This window comes from Salmo salar, chromosome 19 (genome assembly GCF_965601325.2).
Source record: "Salmo salar chromosome 19, fSalSal1, whole genome shotgun sequence".
Lineage (NCBI taxonomy): Eukaryota > Metazoa > Chordata > Actinopteri > Salmoniformes > Salmonidae > Salmo > Salmo salar.
Genome location: NC_138309.1, coordinates 82,383,276 through 82,410,048, shown reverse-complemented (window position 1 = coordinate 82,410,048; position 26,773 = coordinate 82,383,276). Strand labels below are relative to the sequence as shown.

General features: G+C 53.0%; 1 protein-coding gene across 6 annotated transcripts in view; it reads right to left on the bottom strand.

Moving 5' to 3' along the window:
* LOC106603998 (solute carrier family 12 member 7) overlaps window positions 1–26,773 on the bottom strand; it is a 125,142-nt gene that overhangs the window by 58,532 nt on the left and 39,837 nt on the right. For all 6 annotated transcript variants that reach the window (XM_045702779.2, XM_045702780.2, XM_045702782.2 and 3 more), the window contains exons 2-3: window positions 11,727–11,821; window positions 11,147–11,284 (exon numbers count right to left, since the gene is read on the bottom strand). In XM_045702779.2, the coding sequence (XP_045558735.1) occupies window positions 11,147–11,284; window positions 11,727–11,821 (233 nt within the window). The remainder of the gene's footprint in view (window positions 1–11,146; window positions 11,285–11,726; window positions 11,822–26,773) is intronic.

The following is a 26,773-nucleotide window of genomic DNA, read 5'->3' as shown; positions in this document are numbered from 1 at the left end:
GTGGCTTTAGGGGAGGGCGTGGTGGTGGTGGTGGCTTTAGGGGAGGGCGTGGTGGTGGTGGTGGCTTTAGGGGAGGGCGTGGTGGTGGTGATGGCTTTAGGGGAGGGCGTGGTGGTGGCGGCGGCTTTAGGGGAGGGCGTGGTGGTTGCTTTAGGGGAGGGCGTGGTGGTGGCGGCTTTAGGGGAGGGCGTGGTGGTGGTGGCTTTAGGGGAGGACGTGGTGGTGGCGGCATTAGGGGAGGGCGTGGTGGTGGAGGCGGCTTTAGGGGAGGGCGTGGTGGTGGCTTTAGGGGAGGGCGTGGTGGTGGCTTTAGGGGAGGGCGTGGTGGTGGCTTTAGGGGAGGTCGTGGTGGAGGCTTTAGGGGAGGACGTGGTGGAGGGGCTTTAGGGGAGGGCGTGGTGGTGGCTTTAGGGGAGGGCGTGGTGGTGGCGGTGGCTTTAGGGGAGGGCGTGGTGGTGGCGGTGGCTTTAGGGGAGGGCGTGGTGGTGGCGGTGGCTTTAGGGGAGGGCGTGGTGGTGGCGGTGGCTTTAGGGGAGGGCGTGGTGGTGGTGGTGGCTTTAGGGGAGGGCGTGGTGGTGGTGGCTTTAGGGGAGGACGTGGTGGTGGTGGTTTTAGGGGAGGGCGTGGTGGTAGAGGCTTTAGGGGAGGGCGTGGTGGTGGAGGCTTTAGGGGAGGGCGTGGTGGTGGCGGCGGCTTTAGGGGAGGGCGTGGTGGGGGGCGGCTTTAGGGAGGGCGTGTTGGTGGCTTTAGGGGAGGGCGTGGTGGTGGCTTTAGGGGAGGGCGTGGTGGTGGCTTTAGGGGAGGGCGTGGTGGTGGCGGCTTTAGGGGAGGGCGTGGTGGTGGCTTTAGGGGAGGGCGTGGTGGTGGAGGCTTTAGGGGAGGGCGTGGTGGTGGAGGCTTTAGGGGAGGGCGTGGTGGTGGTGGCTTTAGGGGAGGGCGTGGTGGTGGTGGCTTTAGGGGAGGGCGTGGTGGTGGCGGCTTTAGGGGAGGGCGTGGTGGTGGTGGCGGCGGCTTTAGGGGAGGGCGTGGTGGTGGCTTTAGGGGAGGGCGTGGTAATGAAGGCTTTAGGGGAGGACGTTGCGGTGGAGGCTTTAGGGGAGGGCGTGGTGGAGGCGGCTTTAGGGGATGGCGTGGTGGAGGCTTTAAGGGGAGGGCGTGGTGGTGGAGGCGGCGTTAGGGGAGGGCCTGGTGGCTGCTTTAGGGGAGGGCTTGCTGGTGGTTTTAGGGGAGGGCGTGGTGGTGGCTTTAGGGGAGGGCGTGGTGGTGGCTTTAGGGGAGGGCGTGGTGGTGGTGGCTTTAGGGGAGGGCGTGGTGGTGGTGGAGGCTTTAGGGGAGGGCGTGGTGGTGGTGGAGGCTTTAGGGGAGGGCGTGGTGGTGGTGGAGGCTTTAGGGGAGGGCGTGGTGGTGGTGGAGGCTTTAGGGGAGGGCGTGGTGGTGGCGGTGGCTTTAGGGGAGGGCGTGGTGGTGGCGGCGGCTTTAGGGGAGGGCGTGGTGGTGGCGGCGGCTTTAGGGGAGGGCGTGGTGGTGGCGGCGGCTTTAGGGGAGGGCGTGGTGGTGGCGGCGGCTTTAGGGGAGGGCGTGGTGGTGGAGGTGGCTTTAGGGGAGGGCGTGGTGGTGGGGGCTTTAGGGGAGGGCGTGGTGGTGGTGGTGGCTTTAGGGGAGGGCGTGGTGGTGGTGGCGGCTTTAGGGGAGGGCGTGGTGGCGGCTTTAGGGGAGGGCGTGGTGGCGGCTTTAGGGGAGGGCGTGGTGGTGGCTTTAGGGGAGGGCGTGGTGGTAGCTTTAGGGGAGGGCGTGGTGGTGGCTTTAGGGGAGGGCGTGGTGGTGGCTTTAGGGGAGGGCGTGGTGGTGGCTTTAGGGGAGGGCGTGGTGGTGGTGGCTTTAGGGGAGGGCGTGGTGGTGGTGGAGGCTTTAGGGGAGGGCGTGGTGGTGGTGGAGGCTTTAGGGGAGGGCGTGGTGGTGGTGGAGGCTTTAGGGGAGGGCGTGGTGGTGGTGGAGGCTTTAGGGGAGGGCGTGGTGGTGGTGGAGGCTTTAGGGGAGGGCGTGGTGGTGGTGGAGGCTTTAGGGGAGGGCGTGGTGGTGGTGGAGGCTTTAGGGGAGGGCGTGGTGGTGGTGGAGGCTTTAGGGGAGGGCGTGGTGGTGGATGTGGCTTTAGGGGAGGGCGTGGTAGTGGTGGCTTTAGGGGAGGGCGTGGTGGTGGTGGCGGCTTTAGGGGAGGGCGTGGTGGTGGTGGTGGCTTTAGGGGAGGGCGTGGTGGTGGTGGCGGCTTTAGGGGAGGGCGTGGTGGTGGCGGCGGCTTTAGGGGAGGGCGTGGTGGTGGAGGCGGCTTTAGGGGAGGGCGTGGTGGTGGCTTTAGGGGAGGGCGTGGTGGTGGCGGCTTTAGGGGAGGGCGTGGTGGTGGTGGCTTTAGGGGAGGGCGTGGTGGAGGCGGCATTAGGGGCGGGCGTGGTGGTGGAGGCGGCTTTAGGGGAGGGCGTGGTGGCTTTAGGGGAGGGCGTGGTAATGGCTTTAGGGGAGGGCGTGGTGGTGGCTTTAGGGGAGGGCGTGGTGGAGGCTTTAGGGGAGGACGTGGTGGAGGCTTTAGGGGAGGGCGTGGTGGTGGCTTTAGGGGAGGGCGTGGTGGTGGAGGCGGCTTTAGGGGAGGTCGTAGTGGTGGAGGCGGCTTTAGGGGAGGGCGTGGTGTTGGAGGCGGCTTTAGGGGAGGGCGTGGTGGTGGAGGCGGCTTTAGGGGAGGGCGTGGTGGTGGAGGCGGCTTTAGGGGAGGGCGTGGTGGTGGAGGCGGCTTTAGGGGAGGGCGTGGTGGTGGAGGCGGCTTTAGGGGAGGGCGTGGTGGTGGAGGCGGCTTTAGGGGAGGGCGTGGTGGTGGAGGCGGCTTTAGGGGAGGGCGTGGTGGTGGTGATGGCTTTAGGGGAGGGCGTGGTGGTGGCGGCGGCTTTAGGGGAGGGCGTGGTGGTGGCTTTAGGGGAGGGCGTGGTGGTGGCTTTAGGGGAGGGCGTGGTGGTGGCTTTAGGGGAGGGCGTGGTGGTGGTGGCTGTAGGGGAGGGCGTGGTGGTGGTAGGCTTTAGGGGAGGGCGTGGTGGTGGTGGAGGCTTTAGGGGAGGGCGTGGTGGTGGTGGTGGAGGCTTTAGGGGAGGGCGTGGTGGTGGTGGAGGCTTTAGGGGAGGGTGTGGTGGTGGAGGTGGCTTTAGGGGAGGGCGTGGTAGTGGTGGCTTTAGGGGAGGGCGTGGTGGTGGTGGTGGCTTTAGGGGAGGGCGTGGTGGTGGTGGTGGCTTTAGGGGAGGGCGTGGTGGTGGTGGTGGCTTTAGGGGAGGGCGTGGTGGTGGTGGTGGCTTTAGGGGAGGGCGTGGTGGTGGTGATGGCTTTAGGGGAGGGCGTGGTGGTGGCGGCGGCTTTAGGGGAGGGCGTGGTGGTGGAGGCGGCTTTAGGGGAGGGCGTGGTGGTGGCTTTAGGGGAGGGCGTGGTGGTGGCGGCTTTAGGGGAGGGCGTGGTGGTGGTGGCTTTAGGGGAGGACGTGGTGGAGGCTGCATTAGGGGCGGGCGTGGTGGTGGAGGCGGCTTTAGGGGAGGGCGTGGTGGTGGCTTTAGGGGAGGGCGTGGTAATGGCTTTAGGGGAGGGCGTGGTAATGGCTTTAGGGGAGGTCGTGGTGGAGGCTTTAGGGGAGGACGTGGTGGAGGCTTTAGGGGAGGACGTGGTGGTGGCTTTAGGGGAGGGCGTGGTGGTGGAGGCGGCTTTAGAGGAGGGCGTGGTGGTGGAGGCGGCTTTAGGGGAGGGCGTGGTGGTGGCGGCTTTAGGGGAGGGCGTGGTGGTGGTGGCTTTAGGGGAGGACGTGGTGGAGGCGGCATTAGGGGCGGGCGTGGTGGTGGAGGCGGCTTTAGGGGAGGGCGTGGTGGTGGCTTTAGGGGAGGGCGTGGTAATGGCTTTAGGGGAGGGCGTGGTAATGGCTTTAGGGGAGGTCGTGGTGGAGGCTTTAGGGGAGGACGTGGTGGAGGCTTTAGGGGAGGACGTGGTGGTGGCTTTAGGGGAGGGCGTGGTGGTGGAGGCGGCTTTAGGGGAGGGCGTGGTGGTGGAGGCGGCTTTAGGGGAGGGCGTGGTGGTGGAGGCGGCTTTAGGGGAGGGCGTGGTGGTGGAGGCGGCTTTAGGGGAGGGCGTGGTGGTGGAGGCGGCTTTAGGGGAGGGCGTGGTGGTGGTGGTGGCTTTAGGGGAGGGCGTGGTGGTGGTGATGGCTTTAGGGGAGGGTGTGGTGGTGGCGGCGGCTTTAGGGGAGGGCGTGGTGGTGGCTTTAGGGGAGGGCGTGGTGGTGGAGGCGGCTTTAGGGGAGGGTGTGGTGGTGGTGGCGGCTTTAGGGGAGGGCGTGGTGGTGGTGGCTTTAGGGGAGGACGTGGTGGAGGCGGCATTGGGGCGGGCTTGGTGGTGGAGGCGGCTTTAGGGGAGGGCGTGGTGGTGGCTTTAGGGGAGGGCGTGGTGGCGGCTTTAGGGGAGGGCGTGGTGGTGGAGGCGGCTTTAGGGGAGGGCGTGGTGGTGGAGGCGGCTTTAGGGGAGGGCGTGGTGGTGGAGGCGGCTTTAGGGGAGGGCGTGGTGGTGGAGGCGGCTTTAGGGGAGGGCGTGGTGGTGGAGGCGGCTTTAGGGGAGGGCGTGGTGGAGGCGGCTTTAGGGGAGGGCGTGGTGATGGCTTTAGGGGAGGGCGTGGTAATGGCTTTAGGGGAGGGCGTGGTAATGGCTTTAGGGGAGGTCGTGGTGGAGGCTTTAGGGGAGGACGTGGTGGAGGCTTTAGGGGAGGACGTGGTGGTGGCTTTAGGGGAGGGCGTGGTGGTGGAGGCGGCTTTAGGGGAGGGCGTGGTGGTGGAGGCGGCTTTAGGGGAGGGCGTGGTGGTGGCGGCTTTAGGGGAGGGCGTGGTGGTGGTGGCTTTAGGGGAGGACGTGGTGGAGGCGGCATTAGGGGCGGGCGTGGTGGTGGAGGCGGCTTTAGGGGAGGGCGTGGTGGTGGCTTTAGGGGAGGGCGTGGTAATGGCTTTAGGGGAGGGCGTGGTAATGGCTTTAGGGGAGGTCGTGGTGGAGGCTTTAGGGGAGGACGTGGTGGAGGCTTTAGGGGAGGACGTGGTGGTGGCTTTAGGGGAGGGCGTGGTGGTGGAGGCGGCTTTAGGGGAGGTCGTGGTGGTGGAGGCGGCTTTAGGGGAGGGCGTGGTGGTGGAGGCGGCTTTAGGGGAGGGCGTGGTGGTGGAGGCGGCTTTAGGGGAGGGCGTGGTGGTGGAGGCGGCTTTAGGGGAGGGCGTGGTGGTGGTGGTGGCTTTAGGGGAGGGCGTGGTGGTGGTGATGGCTTTAGGGGAGGGTGTGGTGGTGGCGGCGGCTTTAGGGGAGGGCGTGGTGGTGGCTTTAGGGGAGGGCGTGGTGGTGGAGGCGGCTTTAGGGGAGGGTGTGGTGGTGGTGGCGGCTTTAGGGGAGGGCGTGGTGGTGGTGGCTTTAGGGGAGGACGTGGTGGAGGCGGCATTAGGGGCGGGCTTGGTGGTGGAGGCGGCTTTAGGGGAGGGCGTGGTGGTGGCTTTAGGGGAGGGCGTGGTGGTCGGCTTTAGGGGAGGGCGTGGTGGTGGAGGCGGCTTTAGGGGAGGGCGTGGTGGTGGAGGCGGCTTTAGGGGAGGGCGTGGTGGTGGAGGCGGCTTTAGGGGAGGGCGTGGTGGTGGAGGCGGCTTTAGGGGAGGGCGTGGTGGTGGAGGCGGCTTTAGGGGAGGGCGTGGTGGTGGAGGCTTTAGGGGAGGGCGTGGTGGTGGAGGCGGCTTTAGGGGAGGGCGTGGTGGTGGAGGCGGCTTTAGGGGAGGGCGTGGTGGTGGAGGCGGCTTTAGGGGAGGGCGTGGTGGTGGAGGCGGCTTTAGGGGAGGGCGTGGTGGTGGAGGCGGCTTTAGGGGAGGGCGTGGTGGTGGAGGCTTTAGGGGAGGGCGTGGTGGTGGAGGCTTTAGGGGAGGACGTGGTGGTGGAGGCGGCTTTAGGGGAGGGCGTGGTGGTGGAGGCGGCTTTAGGGGAGGGCGTGGTGGCGGCTTTAGGGGAGGGCGTGGTGGCGGCTTTAGGGGAGGGCGTGGTGGTGGCTTTAGGGGAGGGCGTGGTGGTGGAGGCGGCTTTAGGGGAGGGCGTGGTGGTGGAGGCGGCTTTAGGGGAGGGCGTGGTGGTGGAGGCGGCTTTAGGGGAGGGCGTGGTGGTGGAGGCGGCTTTAGGGGAGGGCGTGGTGGTGGAGGCGGCTTTAGGGGAGGGCGTGGTGGTGGAGGCGGCTTTAGGGGAGGGCGTGGTGGCGGCTTTAGGGGATGGTGGCGGCTTTAGGGGAGGGCGTGGTGGCGGCTTTAGGGGAGGGCGTGGTGGTGGCTTTAGGGGAGGGCGTGGTGGTGGCTTTAGGGGAGGGCGTGGTGGTGGAGGCGGCTTTAGGGGAGGGCGTGGTGGTGGAGGCGGCTTTAGGGGAGGGCGTGGTGGTGGAGGCTTTAGGGGAGGGCGTGGTGGTGGAGGCTTTAGGGGAGGGCGTGGTGGTGGAGGCGGCTTTAGGGGAGGGCGTGGTGGTGGAGGCGGCTTTAGGGGAGGGCGTGGTGGCGGCTTTAGGGGAGGGCGTGGTGGCGGCTTTAGGGGAGGGCGTGGTGGTGGCTTTAGGGGAGGGCGTGGTGGTGGCGGCGGCTTTAGGGGAGGGCGTGGTGGTGGTGGTGGCTTTAGGGGAGGGCGTGGTAGTGGTGGCTTTAGGGGAGGGCGTGGTGGTGGTGGTGGCTTTAGGGGAGGGCGTGGTGGTGGTGGTGGCTTTAGGGGAGGGAGTGGTGGTGGTGGTGGCTTTAGGGGAGGGCGTGGTGGTGGAGGCTTTAGGGGAGGGCGTGGTGGAGCCGGCTTTAGGGGAAGGCGTGGTGGTGGCGGTGGCTTTAGGGGAGGGCGTGGTGGTGGCGGTGGCTTTAGGGGAGGGCGTGGTGGTGGTGGCTTCAGGGGAGGGCGTGGTGGTTGCTTTAGGGGAGGACGTGGTGGTGGTGGCTTTAGGGGAGGGCGTGGTGGTGGTGGCTTTAGGAGAGGGTGTGGTGGTGCCGGCTTTAGGGGAGGGAAGGCGTGGTGGTGGTGGTGGCGACTTTAGGGGAGGGCGTGGTAGTGGTGGATTTAGGGGAGGGTGTGGTGGTGCCGGCTTTAGGGTAGGGAAGGCGTGGTGGTGGTGGTGGCTTTATGGGAGAGCGTGGTAGAGGCGGCTTTAAGGGAAGGCGTGGTGGTGGCGGCGGCTTTAGGGGAGGGCGTGGTGATGGCGGCGGCTTTAGGGGAGGGCGTGGTGGTGGTGGCTTTAGGGGAGGGCGTGGTGGTGGTGGCTTTAGGGGAGGGCGTGGTGGTGGTGGCTTTAGGGGAGGGCGTGGTGGTGGTGGCTTTAGGGGAGGGTGTGGTGGTGGTGGCTTTAGGGGAGGATGTGGTGGTGGTGGCTTTAGGGGAGGGCGCGGTGGTGGAGGCTTTAGGGGAGGGCGTGGTGGTGGAGGCTTTAGGGGAGGGCGTGGTGGTGGTGGTGGCTTTAGGGGAGGGCGTGGTGGTGGTGGAGGCTTTAGGGGAGGGCGTGGTGGTGGTGGAGGCTTTAGGGGAGGGCGTGGTGGTGGCGGTGGCTTTAGGGGAGGACGTGGTGGTGGCGGCGGCTTTAGGGGAGGACGTGGTGGTGGCGGCGGCTTTATGGTAGGGAGTGGAGGTGGTGGCTTTAGGGGAGGGCGTGGTGGTGGTGGAGGCTTTAGGGGAGGGCGTGGTGGTGGTGGAGGCTTTAGGGGAGGGCGTGGTGGTGGTGGAGGCTTTAGGGGAGGGCGTGGTAGTGGTGGCTTTAGGGGAGGGCGTGGTGGTGGTGGTGGCTTTAGGGGAGGGCGTGGTGGTGGAGGCTTTAGGGGAGGGCGTGGTGGAGCCGGCTTTAGGGGAAGGCGTGGTGGTGGCGGTGGCTTTAGGGGAGGGCGTGGTGGTGGCGGTGGCTTTAGGGGAGGGCGTGGTGGTGGCGGGGGCTTTAGGGGAGGGCGTGGTGGTGGCGGGGGCTTTAGGGGAGGGCGTGGTGGTGGTGGCTTCAGGGGAGGGCGTGGTGGTTGCTTTAGGGGAGGACGTGGTGGTGGCTTTAGGGGAGGGCGTGGTGGTGGTGGCTTTAGGAGAGGGTGTGGTGGTGCCGGCTTTAGGGGAGGGAAGGCGTGGTGGTGGCGACTTTAGGGGAGGGCGTGGTGGTGCCGGCTTTAGGGTAGGGAAGGCGTGGTGGTGGCTTTATGGGAGAGCGTGGTAGAGGCGGCTTTAAGGGAAGGCGTGGTGGTGGCGGCGGCTTTAGGGGAGGGCGTGGTGGTGGTGGCTTTAGGGGAGGGCGTGGTGGTGGTGGCTTTAGGGGAGGGCGTGGTGGTGGTGGCTTTAGGGGAGGGCGTGGTGGCTTTAGGGGAGGGCGTGGTGGCTTTAGGGGAGGGCGTGGTGGTGGTGGCTTTAGGGGAGGGCGTGGTGGCTTTAGGGGAGGGCGTGGTGGTGGTGGCTTTAGGGGAGGGCGTGGTGGTGGCTTTAGGGGAGGGCGTGGTGGTGGCTTTAGGGGAGGGCGTGGTGGCTTTAGGGGAGGGCGTGGTGGTGGTGGCTTTAGGGGAGGGCGTGGTGGTGGTGGCTTTAGGGGAGGGCGTGGTGGTGGTGGCTTTAGGGGAGGGCGTGGTGGTGGTGGCTTTAGGGGAGGGCGTGGTGGTGGTGGCTTTAGGGGAGGGCGTGGTGGTGGTGGCTTTAGGGGAGGATGTGGTGGTGGTGGCTTTAGGGGAGGGCGCGGTGGTGGAGGCTTTAGGGGAGGGCGCGGTGGTGGAGGCTTTAGGGGAGGGCGTGGTGGTGGTGGTGGCTTTAGGGGAGGGCGTGGTGGTGGTGGAGGCTTTAGGGGAGGGCGTGGTGGTGGTGGAGGCTTTAGGGGAGGGCGTGGTGGTGGTGGAGGCTTTATGGTAGGGAGTGGAGGTGGTGGCTTTAGGGGAGGGCGTGGTGGTGGCGGCGGCTTTAGGGGAGGGCGTGGTGGTGGCGGCGGCTTTAGGGGAGGGCGTGGTGGTGGCGGCGGCTTTAGGGGAGGGCGTGGTGGTGGCGGCGGCTTTAGGGGAGGGCGTGGTGGTGGCGGCGGCTTTAGGGGAGGGCGTGGTGGTGGCGGCGGCTTTAGGGGAGGGCGTGGTAGTGGTGGCTTTAGGGGAGGGCGTGGTGGTAGTGGTGGCTTTAGGGGAGGGCGTGGTGGTGGTGGTGGCTTTAGGGGAGGGCGTGGTGGTGGGGGTGGCTTTAGGGGAGGGCGTGGTGGTGGTGGTGGCTTTAGGGGAGGGCGTGGTGGTGGTGGTGGGTTTAGGGGAGGGCGTGGTGGAGCCGGCTTTAGGGGAAGGCGTGGTGGTGGCGGTGGCTTTAGGGGAGGGCGTGGTGGTGGCGGTGGCTTTAGGGGAGGGCGTGGTGGTGGCGGTGGCTTTAGGGGAGGGCGTGGTGGTGGCGGGGGCTTTAGGGGAGGGCGTGGTGGTGGTGGCTTCAGGGGAGGGCGTGGTGGTTGCTTTAGGGGAGGGCGTGGTGGTGGTGGTGGCTTTAGGAGAGGGCGTGGTGGTGGCGGGGGCTTTAGGGGAGGGAGTGGTGGTGGTGGCTTCAGGGGAGGGCGTGGTGGGTGCTTTAGGGGAGGACGTGGTGGTGGTGGCTTTAGGGGAGGGCGTGGTGTTGGTGGCTTTAGGGGAGGGCGTGGTGGTGGTGGCTTTAGGGGAGGGCGTGGTGGTGCCGGCTTTAGGGTAGGGAAGGCGTGGTGGTGGTGGCGGCTTTAGGGGAGGGCGTGGTGGAGGCGGCTTTAAGGGAAGGCGTGGTGGTGGCGGCGGCTTTAGGGGAGGGCGTGGTGATGGCGGCGGCTTTAGGGGAGGGCGTGGTGGTGGCGGCGGCTTTAGGGGAGGGCGTGGTGGTGGAGGCTTTAGGGGAGGGCGTGGTGGTGGAGGCTTTAGGGGAGGGCGTGGTGGTGGGGGGGGCTGTAGGGGAGGGCGTGGTGGTGGTGGCTTCAGGGGAGGGCGTGGTGGTGGTGGCTTCAGGGGAGGGCGTGGTGGTTGCTTTAGGGGAGGGCGTGGTGGTGGTGGCTTTAGGAGAGGGCGTGGTGATGACGGGGGCTTTAGGGGAGGGAGTGGTGGTGGTGGCTTCAGGGGAGGGCGTGGTGGTGGTGGCTTTAGGAGAGGGTGTGGTGGTGGCGGCTTTAGGGGAGGGCGTGGTGGTGGTGGATTTAGGGGAGGGCGTGGTGGTGCCGGCTTTAGGGTAGGGAAGGCGTGGTGGTGGTGGTGGCTTTAGGGGAGGGCGTGGTGGAGGCGGCTTTAGGGGAGGGCGTGGTGGTGGCGGCGGCTTTAGGGGAGGGCGTGGTGATGGCGGCGGCTTTAGGGGAGGGCGTGGTGGTGTTGGCGGCTTTAGGGGAGGGCGTGGTGGTGTTGGCGGCTTTAGGGGAGGGCGTGGTGGTGGTGGCTTTAGGGGAGGGCGTGGTGGTGGTGGCTTTAGGGGAGGGCGTGGTGGTGGTGGCTTTAGGGGAGGGCGTGGTGGTGGTGGCTTTAGGGGAGGGCGTGGTGGTGGTGGCTTTAGGGGAGGGCGTGGTGGTGGCTTTAGGGGAGGACGTGGTGGTGGCTTTAGGGGAGGACGTGGTGGTGGAGGCTTTAGGGGAGGACGTGGTGGTGGAGGCTTTAGGGGAGGACGTGGTGGTGGTGGCTTTAGGGGAGGGCGTGGTGGTGGTGGCTTTAGGGGAGGGCGTGGTGGTGGCTTGTTTGAAGCATAACAAATATAAAGCCTACAATGGTAAGTCACACAGTAGCTCACGCAGACAAACAAAGTGAGCATGCTTACATGTCCTTCGTGCTACACACTGAATGTTTTCTCTGGTCAAAGACCCTGTTCTGAAATAATTTATTCAGAACTTTAAAAAAAGGCACCATTAATCAACAGTAAATATGTATGATGGGATACACTAACCAAGTGAAGACATTTTATAACCTGGAAACAATGGGATGTCCTATATACCGACAGTCTAAGCAAAGCCGTTTCCTCCATACTTGAGAACACCCACATGTTGAGAGGATTACATTTGCCTTGTCATTATCACCAGTTTCAGACAGTAGGAGTCTGTTGTGCTTAGAAGTGGCTTGTGTCACTAAAAGTGTATCTGGAATTGAAAACATTTATTGTCCACACACTGTGGAGACAACAGGCTTACCTTGACTGGTTTCTTACTCCTGGCTGGCCCCTCGTCATCGTCTGCCTCCTCGTGCTCTTTGACCCCCTGGGTGAGGTTGGTGTAGTTGGCCAACTTGTTGAGCAGCGAGGACACCATGGGGTTGCTGTCCATCTCTTCCTGTGGAAAAAAACACAAAAAAAACACAACACAAAAAGTATCATACCTCATCTTGGCATGCATGCTCTCTACATAATGGTCAGAGAAATAACCTGAAACCTGGAGGGGTGGGTGAAACCATCAAGAGGAATTTAGAAATTGTACACAAATCAAAGTAGATTGGGAACGTTTTGCTGAAGTGAATTATAGTAGAGAAATAGATTTCACAGTCCATAATTCCCATTATTCATAGGATTCAGTATAAGGGATTGCTAGCACAGAGAGGTTAGGGTAGCCAAATGGCATTAGACAGTGCCTTTGAAAACTGGATGAGTATAAAAGAGGGAAAGCCCCTTTCTTCACGTTTAACATTGAATCCCTAATCAACAGCCTTATAGTCAAACGCCTATGTCAAAGGTAATTAATTTCACCACTGATAACCTTATTGGATGTTGACAGTTACCTCGAAGAGGGCCATGTTCTTCCCATCGTATAGATTCCCTTTGTCATGGTCTGTGTTGTTAATGAACGGACTGCTTTCCTTTGGCATGCCATCGCCTGTAGAAACAAAAGAGACAGTTTTTGAGAAAACAAGCTTCCATTGCAGTCATTGAAGTGACTGTTCGGCTGATGGAAGTAAATGGATGACAGAGTAGATTAAAAGGTTGCAAGATTGAATCCCCAAGCCGTCGTTCCGCCCCTGAACAAGGCAGTTAACCCACTGTTCCTAGGCCGTCATTGAAAATAAGAATTTGTTCTTAAGTGACTTGCCTAGTTAAATAAAATTAAAAAGATTAACTGGCTGTTAACCAGAGGTGAACTTTAATCAGAAGAAAATATGGCAAAAAGCTAAAACCAACCAGTTTGTTTAGAAGACAACACAACGACTCCAACTGTCCCTTCAGTGAGTTTCAGGTCATCCCCAGAGTTGTTCTATACTGGGACATGAAGGGCCATCACGGTGATGGATGTCTATACTCTGGTGGTAATAGTTCATTGATCCAGCTATTACAGCTTGCAACTGAGTAAAACACACATCCCCCTCACGGTTTGACATGGTCCAAAAACATCTAGCATGTCATTATAGTTCGCTAGAAGCAACACATTTCCATTGATTACATTGGGTCGCAGGCTATAAATAGACTAGCCTTGGCTAAAGCTTAAAACCCAGAAGAAAAAAAGAGAATGTCAATCAAATACTATAACTGCCACCGCTACAGTGGGCAGTGGCGCTGGAAAGTGGAGATTATTCCTATTGAGCTACTGTAGTCTCTCATTTCAAACCTGCTGTGTTTTAGTGTTAGCGTCAGTCTGGCTAGCCAATTGTATCAACAGAGAGAAAACTACAGACCAAGATAGAGAATGAAGACTAAACAAAACAAGGGGAAATGAGTTGGTTTGGTCTGTGTTAAAAACGCCAACCCGGCCTTAAAGCCAACTTTTTATAACAATCAAAGAAAACGAGAGGCAACTGTAGCAAATTACTCAAGCTTATGATTCTATAAAGCCTCCAGTATTTATGCTGCAATAGTTTATGTGTCAGGGGGCTAGGGTCAGCCTGTTATATCTGGAGTATTTCTCCTGTCTTATCCGGTGTCCTGTGTGAATTTAAGTATGGTCCCTCTAATTCTTTCCCTCCCTCTCCCTCCCGGAGAACCTGAGCCCTAGGACCATGCCTCAAGACTACCTGGCCTGATGACTCCTTGCTGTCCCCAGTCCACCAGGTCGTGCTGCTGCTCCAGTTTCAACTGTTCTGCCTGCAGCTATGGAACCCTGACCTGTTCACCGGACATACTACCTTGTCCCGGACCTGTTGTTTTCGACTCTCTCTCTCTACCGCACCTGCTGTCTCTAACTCTGAATGCTCGGCTATGAAATGCCAACTGAAATTTACTCCTGAGGTACTGACCTGTTGCACCCTCTACAACCACTATTATGGTGATTATTATTAAATATTAGACCCTGCTGGTCATCTATGAACGTTTGAACATCTTCGCCATGTTCTTTTATAATCTCCACCCGGCACAGCCAGAAGAGGACTGGCCACCCCTCAGAGCCTGGTTCCTCTCTAGGTTTCTTCCTAGGTTCCTGCCGTTCTAGGGAGTTTTTCCTAGCCACCGTGCTTCTACATCTGCCTTTGTGATATCGGCTGATGTAAAAAGGGCTTTAATAAATACAGTGGAAAGAAAAAGTATGTGAACCCTTATCTGAATTTCTGCATAAATTGGTCATAAAATTAGAGCTGATCGTCATCTAAATCACAACAACAGACAAACACAGTCTGCTCAAACTAATAACACACAAATTATTGTATTTATCTTGTCTATATTGAATACATTATTTAAACATTCACAGTGTAGGTTGGAAAAAGTATGTGAACCCCCTAGGCTAATGATTGGAGTCAGGAGTCAGCTAACCTGGAGTACAATCATTGAGATGAGATTGGAGATGCTGGTTAGAGCTGCCCTGCCCTATAAAAAATAAAAAATAAAATCACAAAATTTGAGTTTTCTATTCAGAACAAGCATTGCCTGATGTGAACCATGCCTCGAACAAAAGAGATCTCAGAAGACCCAAGATTAAGAATTGCTGACTTGCATAAAGCTGGAAAGGGTTACAAAATTATCTCTAAAAGTCTTGATGTTCATCAGTCCATGGTAAGACAAATTGTCTCTAAATGGTGAAAGTCAAGCACGGTTGCCAACACGTCTGTTGACGAGTCTACGATTAGTAAAACACTAAACAAGAATGTTCATGGCAGGACACCACGGAAGAAGCCACTGAGGTAAAAAAACGAAACATTGCTGCATGTCTGAAGTTTGCAAAAAAAGCATCTGGATGTTCCACAGCGCGACTGGCAAAATATTCTGTGGACAGATGAAACTAAAGTTGAGTTGTTTGGAAGGAACACACAACACTATGTGTGGAGAAAAAAAAGGCACAGCACACAAACATCAAACCCTCATCCCAACTGTAAAGTATTGTGAAGGGAGCGTCATGGTTTGGAGCTGCTTTGCTGCCTCAGGGCCTGGACAGCTTGCTATCATCGACGGAAAAATGAATTCCCAAGTTTATCAAGGAATTTTGCAGGAGAATGTAAGGCTATCTGTCTGCCAATTGAAGCTCAACAGAAGTTAGGTGATGCAAGAGGACAACGACCCAAAACACATTAGTAAAAAACAACAAAATGGCTTCAACAGAAGAAAATACATCTTCTGGAGTGGCCCAGTCAGAGTCCTGACCTCAAAACAATTGAGATGCTGTGGCATGACCTCAAGAGAGTGGTTCACACCAGACATCCCAAGAATATGAACTGAAACAGTTTTGTAAAGAGGAATGGTTCAAAATTCTTCCTGACCGTTGCGCAGGTCTGATGGTTGAGTATTAAATCCAAGGGTTCACTTACTTTTCCCACCCAGCACTGTGAATATTTACATGGTGTGTTCAATCGAGACATGAAAACTTAATTGTTTGTGTGTTATTAGTTTAAGCAGACTGTGTTTGTCTATTGTTGTGACTTAGATGAAGATCAGATCAAATTTCATGACCAATTTATGCAGAAGTCCAGGTAATTCAAAAGTGTTCATATACTTTTTCTTGCCACTGTACATTTGATTGATTAATGCTAAATAACATTTCCTCAGAAAGGGTTAATAAGATGCTTTTGCCTACTCAACTACATTAATCGATCACTTAATATTTTTGCAATACAATGCTCTACATTGTTCACCTTGCAAAAATTAAATATCTTAAATATGCAGGCATAATTCATCCCATATCTTGAATCTAAAAAGAAGGAAGTCCTGAAAATGCTACCTCAGCTAATGATAATGCAGTTTTCAGAGACTAATAGTGTAACCTTTCCTCTTGTGAGGGCTCATATATCAGCACACAGCACACTGGAAGGTGGCGGATTCATGTGTCTGGCCACAACATTCTAGCACCAAACTGTGAGCCGAGCCGGCACTTCCCCGGCATTCTGCAAAAGAAATGTTTTGAGTAAGCGGAGTAGCGGACAGCCTCTAACATATGGGGTTAAGATACCATAGGTCTACGTATAGCATTACCGAGATACAATGTGAGAGCGTCTCCCGTTTCAACACGCCCGGTAGCCAGAGCGTCACCCGTTTCCTTTCAACACGCCCGGTAGCCAGAGCGTCACCCATTTCCTTTCAACACGCCCGGTAGCCAGAGCGTCTCCCGTTTCCTTTCAACACGCCCGGTAGCCAGAGCGTCTCCCGTTTCAACACGCCCGGTAGCCAGAGCGTCTCCCGTTTCAACACGCCCGATAGCCAGAGAGCGTCTCCCGTTTCAACACGCCCGGTAGCCAGAGCGTCTCCCGTTTCAACACGCCCGGTAGCCAGAGCGTCTCCCGTTTCAACACGCCCGGTAGCCAGAGCGTCTCCCGTTTCAACACGCCCGGTAGCCAGAGCGTCTCCCGTTTCAACACGCCCGGTAGCCAGAGCGTCTCCCGTTTCAACACGCCCGGTAGCCAGAGCGTCTCCCGTTTCAACACGCCCGGTAGCCAGAGCGTCTCCCGTTTCAACACGCCCGGTAGCCAGAGAGCGTCTCCCGTTTCAACACGCCCGGTAGCCAGAGCGTCTCCCGTTTCAACACGCCCGGTAGCCAGAGAGCGTCTCCCGTTTCAACACGCCCGGTAGCCAGAGAGCGTCTCCCGTTTCAACACGCCCGGTAGCCAGAGAGCGTCTCCCGTTTCAACACGCCCGGTAGCCAGAGAGCGTCTCCCGTTTCAACACGCCCGGTAGCCAGAGCGTCTCCCGTTTCAACACGCCCGATAGCCAGAGCGTCTCCCGTTTCAACACGCCCGGTAGCCAGAGCGTCTCCCGTTTCAACACGCCCGGTAGCCAGAGAGCGTCTCCCGTTTCAACACGCCCGATAGCCAGAGCGTCTCCCGTTTCAACACGCCCGATAGCCAGAGAGCGTCTCCCGTTTCAACACGCCCGGTAGCCAGAGCGTCTCCCGTTTCAACACGCCCGGTAGCCAGAGCGTCTCCCGTTTCAACACGCCCGGTAGCCAGAGCGTCTCCCGTTTCAACACGCCCGGTAGCCAGAGAGCGTCTCCCGTTTCAACACGCCCGGTAGCCAGAGCGTCTCCCGTTTCAACACGCCCGATAGCCAGAGCGTCTCCCGTTTCAACACGCCCGGTAGCCAGAGCGTCTCCAGTTTCAACACGCCCGGTAGCCAGAGTGTTTCCTTTCCACACCCATTGAAGTGATTATATGAGTCAGCCAAATTCATTCATTCATATGGACCTGGTGGAGTGTGACCTTTGACTGCCGTGTACTTTCATCTGTGTAACTTTTGCTGCTTGATCCTGCTGCTGGGAATAAAAGGCTTGCAGCCTAAGCCCTGTGGTAATCGTAGAGAGAGTCAGAACGTCCTTGTGTTATACGCAGAGCAAAGAGAAGAGAGCTTATGGTGAATGAATTGATAATGTGTGTGGGGAAGGGGTAACATAAATATAGGGAATGTGAGTAAATATGTGGCGAGGCAAGGGGCAGGAACTCCACGTCGCACTCTCGGTCTGACACACACTACACGCTACAGGTAATCGTTGGCTTTAATGATGCTAAATCCCAACGTCATCAAATCCCCTTTGAACCAAGGTTTAATTCCTGTGTGCTGGGTCTAGTCTTAGTGTGGTGCTTAAGTAATTGCAGCATACCATGTGTGTAAGTGGAACACAGCGTACGGATGATCCAGCAAAATTCATTGGTCTTGATTACTTTTCAACTGGAGACAATAGCAACTATTTATGGCACCAATAGCAGGTAATCCTACGACCTATGGAAAGTGAAATTACAAAATTGCACTCACCTATTGCTGAGAGACAATTACATATTTATTATTCAAGCCAATCCATATAAAAAAAGAACACCAACGTTTCAGGTCAACAATCCAATTCTCAGGTTTCCCAGAGCCATAAATGTACTGTAGCTGCGATCTGCCAATGAGGCTGCAGAACCCCTGGATCATGCCCTACCATCCGTCAACACAGCAGGTGAAGAGATCCAAAGTCTACCAAATGAGCATCAACACCTCTTCACCTTGCCAAAGAAATTCACACTGATCTCTGTCACTCACAGCATGGATCCATGTGCCAACCAGAGACATGTTGTTGTGCAGGGAGCTGAAAAGGCCACAGGAGCATCACTCAGATGACAATGAGATTGGACGTTCGTTAGCATGGTACTCTCTATGGGTCTGATAGTCAGCTAGAACTCCAGACAGACTGTCTGGAGCATCTTATCAGAAGTATAGGAGGGACGGGGTCAATGTTAAAGGGAGTGAAAAGGGGGAGGAGGTTAGTGTGTCTAGCCTTGACAATAAATGAAAAGTGGGTGGGTGTCTATGCGCGTGTATTTGTGAGTGAACGAATGTGAGTGTGCATTGCAACATGCCTGAGTGTGTGTGTGTGTGTACATGTGTGAAGGAGGAGGGGAGGGGGGAAGGACGTCGAGGGAGCACTACGGGAAAAGTCCCTGGAGACACGGTCCAGTTTCACATTGGCTAGCCTACCACGGCCAAGATGGTGACCTAGTTTACAGACATGTGGGCGCGTTATTGCTGCCGTCATAGGTGCCTTTTCATCCCTTTTCAAGGTAGGCAGCTACTCCAGGCCAGACAATGGACCTCTTCAAATTAGATAACTAGCTGGAGAGAGAGAGAGGGTGGGTGAGAAGGCCAGAGAGAGCACGAGAGAGACAACAACACACACCGTTCTGAAGGGGTGCGAGTCGGGAAACAGTCTGCCGCTGATTGGACTGACAGTTGTTATTCTCTGCAGCGACGTTGCGTGTCGCTAAACCCATCTTGTTTTGCCTCGGCCGGCTGCTCAAGAAGAATACCCAAATTCTTGTCATTCTTCCCTAAATCTGTGCACAACAAACGTTCACACTGACCCAGGTCAGCTCTGATAGACGATACAGGAACCACGCGGTGCCATTTTCAGTGTGTTCTCTTTGTCTCCGACTGTATAGTTTCATTGATTCTTCTCTACGTCATAGTATAAAGGTCAAACAACCACAGCGAATCGCCATGTACTAAACAAGCTAACCAAGCCGTGGGCGGTTAAATTGTTGAGTGTCTTCCTCATTGTAATGTAAGATTCTGACATAGAGCTCTGTGTGTGTGTGTGTGTGTGTGTGTGTGTGTGTGTGTGTGTGTGTGTGGGACTGAGAAAGACCCAACAGTTAGACCAATCCCAGTCAAAACTCTCATTAGTGAAGCAGACATCTTACTGATGCTGTGGACGCAGGCATACAACCAATGCTCCCTTACCTAAACTTCCATTCTAAACAGCCCCTCAAAAACCATGGGATAACCATTAGTATCAAGCAACAGCAAACCACTGTCCACAAAATAAACCAACACAGCTTCACCCAAATCATTAGGCAGCAACAATGGAACGTATTCCCCAGTAAGGCAACAGTGCTTTAAAGTCAAAGGTGAATTGATACAGTTCAATTTAATACAAATCAAATGTTATTTGTCACATGCTTTGTAAACAGTGGAATGCTAAATTACGGGCCCTTCCCAACAATACAGAGAGAAAAATAATGAGAAATAATATAAAAATGACAAACATATGGAATAAATACACAATGAGTAACGATAACTTGGATACATACACAGGGTACCAGTACCGAGTCGATGTGCAGGGGTACGAGGTAACTACCAGTCATAAGTTTGGACACACCTACTCATTCCAGGGTGTTACTTTATTTTTACTATGTTCTACATTGTAGAATAATAGTGAAGACATCAAAATTATGAACACACTCTTGGCATTCTCTCAACCAGCTTCACCTGGAATGCTTTTCCAACAGTCTTAAAGGAGTTCCCACATATGCTGACCACTTGTTGGCTGCTTTTCCTTCACTCTGCGGTCCAACTCATCCCAAACCATCTCAATTGAGTTGAGGTGAGGTCTGGTGATTGTGGAGTCCAGATCATCTGATGCAGCACTCCATCACTCTCCTTCTTGGTCCAATAGCCCTTACACAGCCAGGAGGTGTGTTGAGTCATTGTCCTGTTGAAAAACAAAATGATAGTCCCACTAAGCGCAAACCTGATGGGATGCCATATCGCTGCAGAATGCTGTGGTAGCCATGCTGGTTAAGTGTGCCTTGAATTCTAAATAAATCACAGTGTCACCAGCAAAACACCCCCACACCGTCATACCTCCTCCTCCATGCATGCGGAGATTATCCGTTCACATACTCTGCGTCTCAAAAAAGACACGGCGGTTGGAACCAAAAATAAAAAAAATTGGGCTCAGACCAAAGGACAGATTTCCACCGGTCCAATGTCCATTGCTTGTGTTTCTTGGCCCAAGCAAGTCTCTCCTTCTTATTGGTGTCCTTTAGTAGAGGTTTCTTTGCAGAAATTTGACCATGAAGGCCTGATTCACGCAGTCTCCTCTGAACAGTTGATGTTGAGATGTGTCTGTTACTTGAACTCTGTGAGGCTGGTAACTCTAATGAACTTATCCTCTGCAGCAGAGGGTCTGCCTTTGCTGTGGCGGTCCTCATGAGAGACAGTTCCATCATAGCGCTGGATGGTTTTTGCGACTGCACTTGAAGAAACTTTCAAAGTTCTTGAAATTTTCCGGATTAACTGACCATGTCTTAAAGTAATGATAGAAATAATAGTCCATTTGCTTATTTGAGCTGTTCTTGCCATAATATGCACTTGGTCTTTTACCAAATAGGACTATCTTCTGTATACCACCCCTACCTGGTCACAACACAACTGATTGGCTCAAACGCATTAAGGAAAGAAATTCCACAAATTAACTTTTAACAAGGCACACCTGTTAATTGAAATGCATTCCGGGTGACTACCTCACGAAGCTGGTTGAGAGAATGCTAAGAGTGTGCAAAGCTGTCAAAGGCAAAGCGTGGCTACGTTGAAGAACCTAAAATATAAAATATATTTTGTTACTACAAAATTCATAGTTTCATAGTTTAGATGTCTTCACTACTATTCTACAATGTTGAAAATAGTAAAATAAAGAAAAACCCTGGAATGAGTAGGTGTGTCCAAACTTTTGACTAGTACTGTACATACAGTGCATTCAGAAAATATTCAGACCACTTACCCTTTTCCATATTTTGCTACGTTACAGCCTTAGATTTTTTCGGCATTAATATTCACACAATTCTCCATAATGACAAAGCGAAAACAGGTTTTTAGAATTTAGAAAAATGTATTCAAAATAAAAAACAGATTTACATAATTATTCTGATCCCTTGCTATGAGACTTGAAATTGAGCTCAGGTGAGTCCTGTTTCCATGAATCATCCTTGAGATGTTTCTACAACTTGGAGTCCAGCTGTGGTAAATTCAATTGATTTGACATGATTTGGAAAGGCACACACCTGTCTATATAAGGTCCCACAGCTGACAGTGCATGTCAAAGTAAAAACCAAGACATGAGGTCGAAGGAATTGTCCGTAGAGCTCTGAGACAGGATTGTGTTGAGGCACAGATCGGGGGAAGGGTACCAAAAAATGTCTGCAGCATTGACAGTACCCAATAACACAGTGGCCTCCATCATTCTTAAATGGAAGACGTTTGGAAACAACAAGACTCTTCCTAGAGCTGGCCGCCCGGCCAAACTGAGCAATAGGGGGAGAAGGGCCTTGGTCAGGGAGGTGACCAAAAACCTGATGTTCACTCTGACAGAGCTCCAGCGTTCCTCTGTGGAGATTGGAGAACATGCTGTGGTAAATGGTTGTAGATCAAACCAAGTTCTCTAACAGGAGACACCTATTCATAAAGCATAACTTCCTGGAAGCCACTGTAGTGTCCTCATTGGAGGATTAAAGAGAAAACTGTCTAGATACACCAGGTACACCAAACATTAGGAACACCTTCCTAATATTGAGTTGCGTTGCCCTCAGATCAGCCTCAATTCGTTGGGTCATGGACTCTACAAGGTGTCGAAAGCGTTCCACAGGGTTTCTAGCCCATGTTGACTCCTCCAATGCTTCCCATAGTTGTGTCAAGTTGGCTGGATGTCCTTTGGGTGGAGGACCATGCTTGATACAGGAAACTGTTGAGCGTGAAAAACCTAGCAGCGTTGCAGTTCTTGACAAACTGGTGCGCCTGGCACCTACCATACCCTGTTCAAAGGCACTTAAATGTTTTGTCTTGCCCATTCACCCTCTGAATGACACACATACACAATCCATGTCTCAATTGTCTCAAGGCTTAAAAATCCTTCTTTAACTTGTCTCCTCCTATTCATCTACACTGATTGAAGTGGATTTAACAAGTGACATCAACAAGGGATCATAGCTTAAAACCTCTTCAGCGTCTCGTCCCGTTAGCGGGATCAAAATCCAGCGAAAAATCATATCGCCATTAGCATAACAAAATGTAATAATTTTATTTTTCATTATTTTTTTCAAATTATATCGTTTTATAGATACACCTCTCCTGAATCGACCCACGTCCTCCGATTTCAAAAAGGTTTTACAGGAAAAGCAAATCATTAGATTATGTTAGAGGAGTCCATCGTAAAAAGCAGCAACATAGCCATTTTCCGACCAACCACATGCATCACAAATAACCCAAAAACAGCTAAATGCAGCACTAACCTTTTACAAACTTCATCAGATGACACACCTAGGACATCATGTTACACAATGCATGCATTCTTTTGTTCAATAAAGTTCATATTTATATATGAAAACAGCATTTTACGTCGGCGTCTGACGTTGACTATTTTCCCGTCAAAAGCATCCGATGAAACAGTGCTACAATTTACTGAATTACTATTCGAAAACATGTTTAAAATGTAATATTGTCATTCTAAGATTTATAGATGAATATCTCTTGAAAGCACCTGTCATACCAGATTTAAAAATAACTTTACTGGGTAATCACACTTAGCGATAAAAGGGGATGCGATACTCAGAAAATGAGCTAGTAAATACAGCTCGGCGCCATCTTGGAACAATCGCATATCACATCTAATGTTGTATAATATTGTCAATAATCCCTTACCTTTAGTTGTCTTCATCAGAAAGCACTTCCAGGAATTCCAGGTCCACAACAGATGTATTTTCGGTCGAAAAAGTCCATCCTTTATGTTCCATTAGCTTGCTGTTGTTAGCGCGTCCGAAGGCTGTATCCAACTACTCTGCCGTGCGCGCCACAGCAGTTTCGAAATAATACATTTTTTTCACATTTAGGTTCGTTCAAACATGTCAAACGTTGTATAACATAAATCTTCAGGGCCTGTTTCAACAAGAGAGCCAATAAGATTCGAGGGGGATGATTTCATTGTGTTTCAAAACGTTTCCAAAGGTGGGGGTAGACAGGGCCGCCGGTGTCATAATGGTGATGGCCCTCCCCCTGTGACCAATTTCCAACGCGTCTCATTCACTGAGTTTCGACAGTAGAAGGCTGAAAACACTTTGTAAAGACTGGCGACATCTTGTGGAAGCAATAGGAAGTGCTCAATGAACGATATCTCACGGTGTGAATAATAGGCGACGACGTGAAGTTGAGTCCACAATTCAGAATTCCACTTCCTGGTTCAATCGGTCTCGGGGTTTTGACTGCATATGAGTTCTGTTATACTCACAGACACCATTCAAACAGTTTTAGAAACTTTAGGGTGTTTTCTATCCACAGGCATTAATTATATGCATATCCTAGCTTCTGAGTCTGATTAGTAGGCCGTTGAAAATGGGCACGAATTTCTTCCAAAATGCACTGTGGCGCCCCCTATCCTAGGGTAACGTTCAGTCTATGTCATGGAAAGAGTTCTTAATGTTTTGTATACTGAGTGTATATGCCAACAAAGCAAAATCAACTCTTTCGCACATTCATTATAATCCACATAAACAATTCATATTTCCTGTTGCTGCAGGATTATTTTCATGTTGTGAGAAACTGGTCAAATTCATTTATCCTACATCTGTAGATGAGTGTAATTAAAGGGGAGGGTAGAGGAAGGGGGAGGCATGTCCTGTCTGTGTTGATTAATGAATGCAGGTGTGTGAGCAAGGCTAGTTCTGAACCTGACCTCTAGCAGGCACGCATGAGAAGACAATAACCTGAGAGACAGAGAGGATGTGACATTTTCCAGAAATCCTGGTTGGAGGATTCCGGATTCCCTGCTCCTTCCCTCCTGATTCCGGGAATCCTCCAACCAGGATTTCGGGAAAACCAGGGAATTATTCAAAATTCCTGGAATTTTGCAACCCTAAAGTATGTGACAGCACATCAGCTAGTCGTGCACTAAGCATCTCAGCCTCTATGGTAATAAATGGCTACACACAGTATTTATAACCACTAAGCTCCCCTCGGTGGCAGCTGTGCACATTAAGCTGCCTAGCACTCCCAACGTTAGTCAGCCTGACCGGCTCATGGTACGAGAGAAACAGAGTGGGAGTCAGAAAGTACTTCCTTCAATCCCTTTAACTCGCCTTACTACAACCCAAGCCCAATAAAGACAACAAAAATCATCCCAAGTACAGAAATCCACTTAAAATACCAAGTTTGGAAAGACGGAACAAGACTATAATAAATAAAACACACACTAACCTTCTACCACCTTCACTTCTACTATAGATAAATGTACACAAACCTAAACAGCAAAATAATTTTAGTACACAATTTCTGACATATCACAACTTACTTTTACAGTGCCTTCAGAAAGTATTCGCACCCCTTCACTTTTTCCAAATGTTGTTGTGTTACGAAGTCGGATTAATTGTCATTTTTTGTCAACGATCTACACAAAACACTAACGTCAAAGTACATTTTTATTTCATAAATAAAGATTAATGAAAAATAAAACTCATATCTTGATTAGATAAGTATTCAACCCCCTGAGCCAATACATGTAAGAATCACCTTTGACAGTGATTACAGCTGTGAGTCTTTCTGGGTAAGTCTAAGAGCTTTGCACACCTGGATTGTACAATATTTGCACATTATTATTTAAAAAAAATTCTTCAAGCTCTGTCAAGCTGGTTGTTGATCATTACTAGCAAGCCATTTTAAGTCTTGCCATAGATTTCAGTCAAAACTGTAACTAGGCCATTCAGGAACATTCAATGTCGTCTTGGTAAGCAACTGCGGTATATATTTGGCCTTGTGTTTAAGGTTATTGTCCTGCTGAAAGGTGAATTTGTCTCACAGAGTCTGTTGGAAAGCAGACTGAACCAGGACTTCCTCTAGGATTTTGCCTGTGCTTAGCTCAATTACGTTTCTTTTTATCCTAAGTAACTCCCTAATCCTTGCCGATGACAAGCACACCCATAACATAATGCAGCCACGACCATGCTTGGAAATATGAAGAGGGGTACTCAGTGATGTGTTGAATTGGCCCCAAACATAACGCTTTGTATTCAGGACAAAAAGGTCATTTCTTTGCCACATTTTTTGCAGTATTACTTCAGTGCCTTATTGCAAACAGGATGCACGTTTTGGAATATTTGTATTCTGTACAGGCTTCCTTACTTTTCACTCTGTCATTTATGTCAGTATTGTGGAGTAACTACAATGCTGTTGATCGTTCCTCAGTTATTTCCTATAACAGCCATTAAACTAACTGTTTTAAAGTCACCATTGGCCTCATGGTAAAATCCCTGAGTGGTTTCCTTCCTCTCCGGCAACTGAGTTAGGAAGGACGCCTGTATCTTTGCAGTGACTGGGTGATACAGCATCCAATGTGTAATTAATAACTGCACCATGCTTAAGGTGATATTCAATGTCTGATATTATTTTTTACCCATCTACCAATATATGCCCTTCTTTGCGAGGCACTGGAAAACCTCCCTGCTATGTGGTTGAATCTGTGTTTGAAATCCAGTGCTCGACTTGAGGGACCTTACAGATAATTGTATGTGTGGGATACAGAGATGGGGTAGTCATTTAAAAATCATGTTAGACACTATTATTGCACACAGAGTGAGTCCATGCAACCTATGTGACTTGTTAAGGACATTTTTACTCTTCAACTTATTTAGGATTGCCATTACAAAAGGGTTGAATACCTATTGAGTCAAGACATTGTCTTTTCATTTTTAATTAATTCTGTAAACATTTCTAAAAACATATTTCCACTGTGACATTTTGGGGTATTGTGTGTAGATCAGAGACACACAAATCTCAATTTAATCCATTTTAAATTCAGGCTGTAACACAACAACATTTGGAAAAAGTCAAATGTCACAATGGAATTGTGTTTTTTAGAAATGTCCTTTGTAGCACCGGTAGTTTGAGCATGGAGCATGAAACGCCAGGGTAGTGTGTTTGATTCCCGGGATCACCCATACGTTAAATGTATGCACACACGACTAAGTCGCTTTGGATAAAAGCGACTCCTAAATATTATATTAGTTCAGAAGCCTTTACTGTGCAGGATAACGAGGTAGAAGCCTGGCTCTGACTAAGAAAGCCCAGGGTAGAGAGATAGAAGACTCTAGGGGGTTTAAAAACAAACCTCCAGGTGAGAGTCGCCAGGCACTTACCCCTCCGTCGCGACAGCGAGCCTTCTCCTTTCTCCATGCTAGAGTAAAGAGGGGCTGAGGCGGGGGTTGGGGTGGGGGGGAGGGGGGGTTGAGGAGGGAGACGTCCCTGTAGTGCTGCTGCTGTTAGGGAGGTCCCAAGTGCAGAGGTCAAGGAGGAGAGGTCGGGAGCTGCTAGCGTTGTGTGGCTACGGTAGAGACGCTATGTCACCCGAGCGCTCTGTGAGTGAGGATCAGCTCTGTGTGAGTGAGACACTGGCCGACGAAGATGGCAGCAGCCACACATCACAGCCCCCCCAATCATCACCTAATCTCTCGCTCGCTCTATCTATCTCTCTCTCTATATATATTTTCTCTCAGGGGGGAGGAGCAGTGAGAGAGGGCGGGAGAAAGTGAGAGGAGAGAGGATGAGTGAGAGAAGTAGGAGGAGAGGGAGAGACAAGTCTGTGGTAGAAGGAGAGGGAGTAACAAGTAGGAGAAGAGAGATGTGCAGCTGATACTCTACCTGTGAGCAGCCAGTGCTCCATTACATCCCAAGCCTCTGAACAGAGCGAATGTAGCTCTACTTCAGAGGAAACAAAAGATTTACAACACACACATACACTGTAGACTGTACAGTACACTGCAGTACAGACACTCGCATCCTCAAAACACATTCTGTCCTAAATGGATGCAACAACAGGGTGATCAAATTAAGATCCTACATCTGTATTGCAAGAAAAATGTGAGTTAACAGAATGGGGTATTGGATTTGAGAACATTATTATGAGTTTAACTATCTTCTGTCTTTCAGTTGAAGTTGGATGTTTGGAGTATAGCAAGGGATGACTAGTGGTACTCACTAATGTGTTGTATTGGATTTGCCCCAAACATAACACTTTGTATTCAGGACAAAAAGTGAATTGCTTTGCCATTTTTTGCAGTATGACTTTAGTGCCTTGTTGCAATCAGGATGCATGTTTTGGAATATGTTTTATTCTGTACGTGCTTCCTTC